At 52.0% G+C, this 9531-nt stretch overlaps 1 protein-coding gene across 1 annotated transcript in view; it reads left to right on the forward strand.

Annotated features, from left to right (window-relative positions):
• Positions 1-8326, forward strand: part of ZBTB49 (zinc finger and BTB domain containing 49) — a 19210-nt gene extending 10884 nt beyond the window's left edge. The window contains exons 4-7 of the mRNA XM_006877280.1: positions 1844-1917; positions 3290-3372; positions 3463-3624; positions 7686-8326. Of these exons, the coding sequence (XP_006877342.1) occupies positions 1844-1917; positions 3290-3372; positions 3463-3624; positions 7686-8326 (960 nt within the window). The remainder of the gene's footprint in view (positions 1-1843; positions 1918-3289; positions 3373-3462; positions 3625-7685) is intronic.
• Positions 8327-9531: the final 1205 nt, after the last annotated feature.

Genomic DNA, 9531 nt, shown 5'->3' on the forward strand with positions numbered 1-9531 from the left:
AGATGAGTGAGTGCCTCCTGTGCCACCTCACTTTCTTGAAAGATTTCAGTTTTTATTCCATCAATTCCTGGTGCCTTTTTCTTTGCCAATTCCTTCAATGCACCTTGGACTTCCTCCTTAAGTATCATTGGCTCTTGATCATATGCTACCTCTTGAAACGGTTGAACATTAACCATGTCCTTTTGGTACAGTGACTCTGTGTATTCCTTCCATCTTTTCTTGATGATTTCTGCATCATTCAATAATTTGCCCAGAGAATCTTTCAATAATGAAAGTCAAGGCTTGAATTTTGTCTTCAGTTCCCTCAGCTTGAGAAATGCTGAGCGTGTTCTTCCCTTTTGGTTTTGTGATTCCAGATCTTTGCACATTTTGTTGTAATATTTGGCTTTATCTTCTCGAGCTGACCTCCTCATATCTTCCATTTGCGTTAGCATCTCTACGCTGGAGAGCAAGTTTCAGTGTCTCTTCATCCATTTTGACCTTTTCCTTCTTTCTTGTCTTAATGACATTTTGCTTTCTTCATGTATGATGCTCTTGATGTCATCCTACAACTCTATTGGTCTTTGACCATTAGTGTTTAATGTATCAAATCTGTTCTTCAGATCTCTAAATTCACATGGGGTATATTCAAAGTCATTTTTTGGCTCTCTTGGACTTGTTTTCATTTTCTTCAGCTTTAGTTTGAATTTGTATTTGAACAATTGATGTTCTGTTCCACAGTCTGCCCCTGGTCTTGTTTTCACTGATGATATGGAGCTTTTTCCATCATCTCTTTCCGCAGATGTAGTCAATTTGATTTCTATGTATTCTATCCAGTGAGGTCCATGTGTATAGTCGTCTCAGTGCAGTCAAGTCAGTTCCAACTCATAGTGACCCCGTAGACAGTTTATTTAGTCTGATTTCATGCTCTTTTATCAACTATACGTAACAGAACACTACTCATTTGTGTGTGTGTAAGGACAGTTAGCTTACTGTCATCAGGTTCCAGAATGGAGTGACAGTTTCAAAAAGCACTGTTACAGCAGGAAACGCACAGGCGTGGGTGAAAGACTGTTTCTGGGAATTGCCAAAGGCACCAGACATGAGCTTACCTTTGTGTTTCACTTCTCCTCGAGGCCCTGCCATGTCCATAGGGTGGAGGCTACTTGGTCCAGCAGACTTCAGGGGTGTCGTAATGCTCCCTGAGTGTGTCCAGGTGCCTTTCGAAGTCCTCCACTCTCTGCTTGTGGGTTTTGGACACTTTCTTGTGGTTCCTCCATTTGCCACTTCTGCATCTTATTGAAAGTCACCTGGGCCTGTTGTCCAGGCCACGCTGCTTCTCCTCCTCATTCTTCTTGTTCATTCCCATCACTTCCAGAAGTTCCACCTTGTCTTTGTCCTTCGGTTTCTTCTTCCACTTGGTCACTCCGAGCTCTGCAACTCCTTTCGGTTTCAGGGGACCCTTTACGACCTGCTCGCAGGCTGCCGTGGCGTCTGCCTGCAATCTCCACATTAGAAGTTAGCGCCTCAGAAGTTGGTCTTCATTGAAGGATCCCTGGTGGCAGCGTGGGTTGGGTGCTGGGCTACTAACCGCAAGGTTGGTGGTTCAAACCCACCAGCCGCTCCTTGGGAGAAAGATGAAGCGGTCTGCTCCCGTAAAGATTTACAGCCTCGGGAACCCTATAGAGGGTCCCTCTGAGTTGGAACCGACCCAGTGGTAGCAGTGGGTTGGTCTTCATCTGCAAGTTGGACTGGAACCAAAGAGAGCTGTTAGTTTTCCTTTTAAATCTGTAAAACCTTTTTTTTTTGAAAAATAAAAAATACCCTTTCATTATGGGTGCATCTTGTCTCCTTGTCTTTGCAGGCCGGCAACTTGCAGACTCACTTGCGCCGACACTCTGGGGAGAAGCCGTACATCTGCGAGATCTGTGGAAAGAGGTCAGTGCGAGGGGAAGCCTGCAGACACGCTGGGTGTGGGCTTAGCGCTACCCTCAGGGACGCAGGCCAACCAATTGAGGGCAGGAGTCTGAGGAAGGAAAGGGGGATTTCGAGTGGAGCTCGGTGACTTTCTCTGAGAATGTGCCTTCGTTATGGAAATGCCTGTTACCAGGATGATCGCCCCAGGGATCGATGAGGTGCCGCTTGCGGTAGCCCTTTGCCAAGGCTGGCTCCGTCTGGACTTGGTTTCCTCTGCTGACTCACTCTTAAAAGTGCTCCCTGAACAAGTGCCCATGGTGGCTTCAGTGGAGGGCAGCACTCGTCTGCGGGGATACGGGGGAGAACAGAAGCCTCCTCAGAAGCCTTCCTGGCATCCTGTCTGCTTCCTGTGACATGAGTGGTCCCACACACAGCCCGTTCCTCGGGACACCTCCTAACACTCCATGTACCAGGCCAAACCTCTCTCGTGGAATAGGAGGACCTGGTGTGGCGCTCACTGTAGGGTAAGCCCTGGACTGCGAACCACAAAGTTGGCAGTTCAAACCCACCAACTGCTCCTTGGAAACCCTGTGTAGAGTCGCTGTGAGTCCGAATCGACTCAGCTGCACTTCACAACAACAGAAGTTAGCTTGAGATGAGATGAAAGCTAGGTAAAAACCAATGAAAAGTGGGTAAACCCACTTCCCCTGGCCCACACAAGCACACTGTCCTATAGTAACTGTTTGACATCAGAGGCTGAAACACACACCCCTTATCTGCCATGACACACCACCACTGCTCTCCTACGGTTGGATGGTAATTAGCTGATTAGCTCCTAACAAGGCAGATGGTTTCCTTGGAACCCTGTGTATAACTCCTTGTTAGAAACCATTAAAAATTAAGTAACCTGCCATTTGGGGAATGCCAGCTGCACTTCCTTCTGACACACCTTTTTCATCTCAGCATGTTCTTTATTGGGCCCAGAAATGAGTCAGCAGCGCCACTTGAACATCCCCTTGAGGGGAGCAGGCCTGGACTGCATCTACCAGGACCCTGCCAGACCTTCGTGGTCACTCTCATTGTCTAGGTGCCGACTGTCAGCCTCACTCTGAATTGGCACACAGCAGGATTCGGTGTGCCCTCCTTTCTTCAGACGAAATGGACAGATGTGATGCTGTAAGACGGAGGAGAAAGATTAGTGAAGCCAACTGGGAAAACTCTCCTTAAAAACCCTTGCCGCCTTTGCTGTTTTCCCCGCAAAACGAGAATGCCTACCAATCCTTTGAGCACTCGCCTGCAGCGAAAGCCCGCCGCTTGCGCTGTCGTTGCATGGTGACATTGCACGCTAACAATGCCCACAGGTTCCTCATTGAGTTTTCAAATTGCTTCACAGGTTTGCGGCCTCCGGGGACGTGCAGCGTCACATCATCATCCACTCGGTAGAAAAGCCCCACCTGTGTGATACCTGCGGCCGAGGTATGGTTCAGCCTCTGGCTTCTTGAAAGAGGATGGAGTAGCATGTCCTTGGCCCGCCCCTCACCTTCGCACCTGTGCTGGTCTCCCCAGGGTTTAGTAACTTCAGTAATCTGAAGGAGCACAAGAAGACACACACGGCCGACAAAGTCTTCACCTGCGACGAGTGTGGGAAGTCCTTCAACATGCAGAGGAAGCTGGTGAAACACCGGATTTGGCACACAGGGGAGCGGCCATACAGCTGCTCAGCCTGCGGTGAGTGCTCTGGGGACCGCCCATGTCCAGTGGGCGGAGCCAGAAACAGTTCCTTAGTGCTCTACGTGCCCGCCTTTCCCCACTCATACGGTCACTGCCTGGACACTCAGGACCCAGGTGGCTGAGGCGCAGGCCCTGCTGGCAAGGTGCGGCCGGGATGAGGCCGGGGCTGGGGAGGGGGTGGCAGCTGTTGAGTCCTCACGGGGGAGGAGGAACCCAGACTGGGGTCCAGAATTGGGGCTTATTGGACCATCCCTGGGAGGTGGGGGTTTCATTCCAGCGCAGATAAGTCAGCAGCCCTGTGGGTGGGGTACGGGACCCCACAGGTGAAGGGGTGAAGACTCCGGCTGTGGGTCGGGTACGGGACCACACGGATGAAGGAGTGGAAACTCCGGCTGTGGGTGGGGTACGGGACCACATGGGTGAAGGGGTGGAGACTCTGGCTGTGGGTCGGGTACGGGACCCCACAGGTGAAGAGGTGGAGACTCTGGCTGTGGGTGGGCTACGGGACCACACGGGTGAAGGAGTGGAGACTCCGGCTGTGGGTCGGGTACGGGACCCCACAGGTGAAGGGGTGGAGACTCCGGCTGAGTCACCTGTTAACCCCCCCGCGTGTCAGAGCCCAGTGAACTGGGGGGTGCGCAGGTGAGCCTGCACACATGGTAAGTACGGGACAAGCCCCTTCAGTCATGGGTGGAGGAATGAGGAGATTTTCGCCATCACCAGCAGAGACCAAACTTGGGCCACCTGGAAGGAGGGCAGGTTTCAGAGTGGCTTGTCCTTATCTGGCTCTCAGGGTGGACTTCGGGGCTGTCTCCCTGCTTACACTGTATACACCTCCTGGGTGAAAACACAGGCAGCCCCATGGATGTTCCCAGATGGCACAGTGGGCTTTCTGGCCCAGAGAGCCAGACAGCTATAGTAGGCCTGCCAACCTGTGGAGCAAGAGAGCTGAGAGCTCCCAGCCGGAGGCTTGCTGGCTGAGTGGACACCTCACCAGCAGAGCACAAGAGCTGTGTGATGCTTGTCCAGGACCCAGCCCGAGGGCCCAGCCAGGAATGAGGCCCCATCGCAGCCAAGAAGACACTGTCCTCATGAGAGACTTGTATCCTGAGTTGGTCCTGATCCTGAATTGTAACCTGTTACTTCCCGTCTTCATTCTCACTTGTTTGTTGTTAAGTGCCCTTGAGTCGTCCTGATTCATAGTGACCCTGTATAAGGATTCCAAGGAGCAGCTGGTGCATTTGAACCACCACCACCTTCTGGTTCCAATCGACCTTGTAGTCCAGTGCTAATCCCCAGCGCCACCCCAGGACTCTGGTGCTGCTCTAACAAAAGCCCCACCAGTGTGTGATTTTAACAAGCAGGTACTTACTCTGTCACACTGCAGGTGATTAGAAGTGCAATTCCACCTGCTATGGGAAGGCCTCCTCTCTCTGTCAGCTCTGGGGGAGGCTCCCCTGGGTCTAAAGGCGCACCCTATATCCTGCTCCTCTGTTTTGGTGGTGCCGAATTCTCTCACTGTTGACTTGCTTCTTGCTGCCTTGATCTCTTGTAAGGCAGGAAAGGGTACGCCCCACCCTAATTCTGCCACATTAGCCTTACAGACCTAGCCTAATCCTCATTGTTGGTGTTACTAAGTGCCGACAAGTCGGTACTGACTCATAGTGGCCCTGTATAGGGTTACCCTACAATGTCACGTTGTTAATTGTTGTCAAGTTGGTCCCAACTCATAGCAACCGTATATAGGTTTTCCAAGGAGTGGCTAATGGGTTTGAACCGCTGACCTTGTGGTTCAGCCCGACCTTGCGGTGCGGCTCTTTATCCCACACCACCACCCCAGGATTTGGCCTAACCTTGCCCCATTGACATAGTGAACCATCTCTCCCGGAACAACAAGCTAGAATTTACATCCCCAAATGAAGACAGCCACACCATACTGGGCATCATGGCCTAGCTGAGTTGTATTTGGGGTGGGGGACCATGATTCAGTCAGTGAACAGGTGTGTGTTTTATGGAGCCATTTCCTTGACCCATGGACCCCAACAGTCCAGTAGAGAGCTGTGACCGGGAGGGCCGAGGTCAGAACTGGTGAAGGGGTTACGAGGTGGAGGTACATCTGCCTTCCCCCGGAAGGAAACAACCAAGAGGCGGGGGGATCTGTGCCCAGGAAGGCTCACTGAGCTGCTCACAGGAGCCAGCGGTGGAAGTGGCCAGGTGTCCCCTAGAGGAGGGGGTGGAAGCCACTGATCCATCAAGTTGCAAATGGTGGAGAAAGTGACCACTCTAAAGACCACGCAGCAGGGCGTGAAAATGCTTTCCTATGATACCCAAGGAAACTAGACTGTGTGGGCAAAAAGCAGGTGCAACGACTTGGAGACTAGGACCTCCTCTGCTGTAAGCCCACTTGTTGCTTCTGAGGGCTGGCTAGCTGGGAGTGTGTGTGAATGAATGACATGGGTAAGCAGGGCCCCTCCAGGGTAAAAACAGCTAACACACTCAGCTACTGAACAGAAAGGTTTGTGGTTCAGATCCACCCAGAGGAACCTTGGGGAAAAAGGCTTGGTGGTGGACTTCCAAAGTCAGTCAATGAAATCCTTGTAGAGCACAGTTCTCTGACGCACAGGGTCACCTAGAGTCCAAGTCAGAACCAAGGCCACTGGTTTTTTTTTGTTTTGTTTTTTTTTGTGAGTAAATCTTGATACAATTTTATTTGGGTTTTTCTTCCATTTGCCGAACATCTTTACTCATCTTCTTTTTCATTCACACAGTGGTCATTAGTAACTGGGTTTTATGTGAGTCAGAAACAAATAAACAGGAAAATGAACATTTTATCTCTTGTGTAGGACTGTGGATCTCTTTTTTTTTTTAAGGTTTTTATTGTGGATTGAGTGAAAGTTTTCAGGGCACATCATGGGTTTCACATTCAAACATTCATATACCTTGTTTCATTACATTGATTATAATCCCCTCCACATACCATCAGTTAACAGAGTTTCTCTATATCCTCTTTAGCTTTTTAGGCCACTGGTTTTTGTAGCAGGTAACGAGAAGTCCTAAACACCTACCCCTTTAAACTGTGTTGTATACTTAGTTTGTGGTCCTCTGTTGTAAACACACAGTCCCCTGTGTACATCCGGCCCTTACTGACTGGCTTGTGCTGTGTACACAGAAAAGAAACCACCCAGAGATGGGTCTTAGTTATCTACTGCTGCTAGCCCGGAAATCTCACAAGTGGGTGGCTTTCACACAGAAATGTATTTTCTCACAGTGTAGGAGGAAGGCCTTGTCTCCTGTCAGCATCTCAGGCCCAGCAGTCTTTGGAGATGTCCGTGTGTCTTGGCGTCAGTCTTCCCCAGCTCTGGGAGTTTCACAGGGCAGGGACCCCGGGTCCAAATACCGAATCCCCCTCCTGGCTCTTCTTTCTTGGTGATCTAGGCCCCCTTCTCCTCTTACCTCCTGTAAGATGAAAGCTGTTGCAGGCCACACCCCTGAGAGTCTGCCTGACATGGAATCAGGGACTTGATGGGATAAAAGATAATGTATCCCACCTGGTGTGGCACTAGAGAATAAGCGCTGGGCTACTGACTTGAAGGTCAGCAGTTCAAACCCACCAGCTGCTGCTCAGAAATCCTATACAGGGTGGCTGGACAGCACTTAGCAACGACATGCCACTCTATCCTTGTATGGGTTTATCACATGACATCACATCGCGGGGATGATGACGTAGAGCACACTGACAGGTACTTGGGGGAACACACTTCAATCCATGGCAGTCAAATGTGTTAAAGGCCGATATTTAAATACCTTTAGGAAAGCAGCTTCCAAATTAGAGACGGGGCTGCTGAGTCTCTGGAAATGGGATGAGACAAACGGGGGTCCCTTCCATGAGCCCACGAGAACAAGTGCCCCGTGGTGTCCGTGCACCTGGGGAGTGGGGGGCGGGGGTCTGCCCCTGGGGTAACCCCTCCTGGAAGAACAGAAACGTCGTCTCATGCTGGCCGCCGGAGCCAAAAGATGGGAGTAGGATGGCGTCTCACAGTGCTGTTTCCTCTTCCCAGGGAAATGTTTCGGGGGCTCGGGAGACCTCCGCAGGCACGTGCGCACGCACACGGGGGAGAAGCCGTACACGTGCGAGATCTGTAACAAATGCTTCACGCGCTCGGCGGTGCTGCGGCGGCACCGGAAGATGCATGGGAAGGCCGACGCTGACCGCCCGGGCACGCCGGAGACCCCCGACCTGGACCCGCCGCAGAGGTCCCACTCACCAACCCCGGATGCCACGGTCAACGGGGTGCCGGTGGGGGATACGCTCCCGGCCCACTCCACGGAAGAGCCCGAGACTGAATTGGATAGCCGTTGTGCGGGAGCCTGCTGTAAGCTGCGTGCCCACGCCCTTCCGTCCCAGGGCGTCCGTGACCACGAGAAGCTGAGTGGGGACCCTGGCAAACTTGCCAAGCACCCGATGCAGCCAGCGTACACTTACGCGGATGTGGAGGCCGAGGCTGAACCTTTGCCGGCCGACAGCATGTCCATTATCCGCTCATCCCTGGCCGCCCTGGACAGTCACTGCAGTGACGCGCTGGGCGCCCGGGCCCCGTCCACTGCCTACAGGAGCTCCGAGGGGCAGTTTTTCTCCAGCATGACCCTCTGGGGCCTTGCCATGAAGACGCTGCAGAATGAGAGTGAACTGGACCAGTGACGTCAGCACCGAGGCTGCAGGAACCGGTCCATGTCCCGGGACTGAGTCCTGGCCCTCGTGGGGCTAACGGTTGGACGCGGTTTGAGCCCAGGATTTGGGAGAGAGGCCTGCTGGTGTCCCTGCCCTCCAGCACGGGAGCGGAGGGCTCGAACCACAGGCGCCGAAGGCTTGAAAGACGCTCCGGTTACTGTAGTTAGCGTGACGAGGGCCCCATCAGGATCAGCAACTGAACATCCCGTGGTGTAATAGAAAAAAACATACAAGTCTATAGAATGCAGATACTATTTTTACAAAATTGTAATAGCGTTTTATATTTTTAAAGGTTTATATAAAGGATCTATTTGTATATGAAACTCTTTTCTACATAATACTGTGTGTCTTCTCCAGCAGTTTTATTAATATAAAAACCACAAACCATCCTGCCTCCTAGTGACTCTATGTGAGTCCGAGTAGAAGAATCCACTGGGTTTTCCATGGCTGGTTTTCTGAGAAGTTGGTTGCCAGGCATTTCTTCCGAGGCACCTCTGAGTGAACCTGCCCTTCCAACCTTACAATTACCAGGGACACCAATACAGAGATCGCAGTGATAGGCAGGTCAGTCTGGCTTGGGAGGATCCGCCCTGGCTATAGGAACCTCTCTTGATTCAGGAGACAGTGCGAGTCATCAGAAGGGGACGTGAGTCCTGGCTGGGCCACCTGCTCCCCGGCAGAGCCCTCTCTATACCCTGAGGTAAATGTCCTTCCAGTCCTGACAAGACTCACCTTGAAAATGCCTGGCGGGTGTGACCACAGGGACACCACGAGGTCGTCGCAGTGAGATTACTTACTTGAGAACCTGGTCATCTTGTCACAGACGACCCGCATGCTTACCTGATAGAACTGGTGTCCAGAGGACCCAACTGTCTGAAAACACCCCAAGTCCTTCGCCTCTCAGCTTTGACTCAGAGACTCCCACACAAGGCAGGCATCAGCAGGCGGGCGATCCTATAGGAAAGTAGCTTGGTTGCAGAGAGGGGGCTCAGCTTTGAAGTTAGGCCAGGTTCAAGTCCCAATTTGCCCAGCACAGCATCTTATCTTGCCTGGCGTAGTGGGCATATGGTGTCTGTTTCGCAGGGGGATGCCAAGGCTCGTGGGGGCAGCAATTTGCACAGGGCCTGCAGCTAATAGGGTGAGAAACAAGGTCACCCCTGTGTGTCACAGTCCCA

This window comes from Chrysochloris asiatica, unplaced genomic scaffold (genome assembly GCF_000296735.1).
Source record: "Chrysochloris asiatica unplaced genomic scaffold, ChrAsi1.0 scaffold00454, whole genome shotgun sequence".
In the NCBI taxonomy this organism is placed as follows: Eukaryota; Metazoa; Chordata; class Mammalia; order Afrosoricida; family Chrysochloridae; genus Chrysochloris; species Chrysochloris asiatica.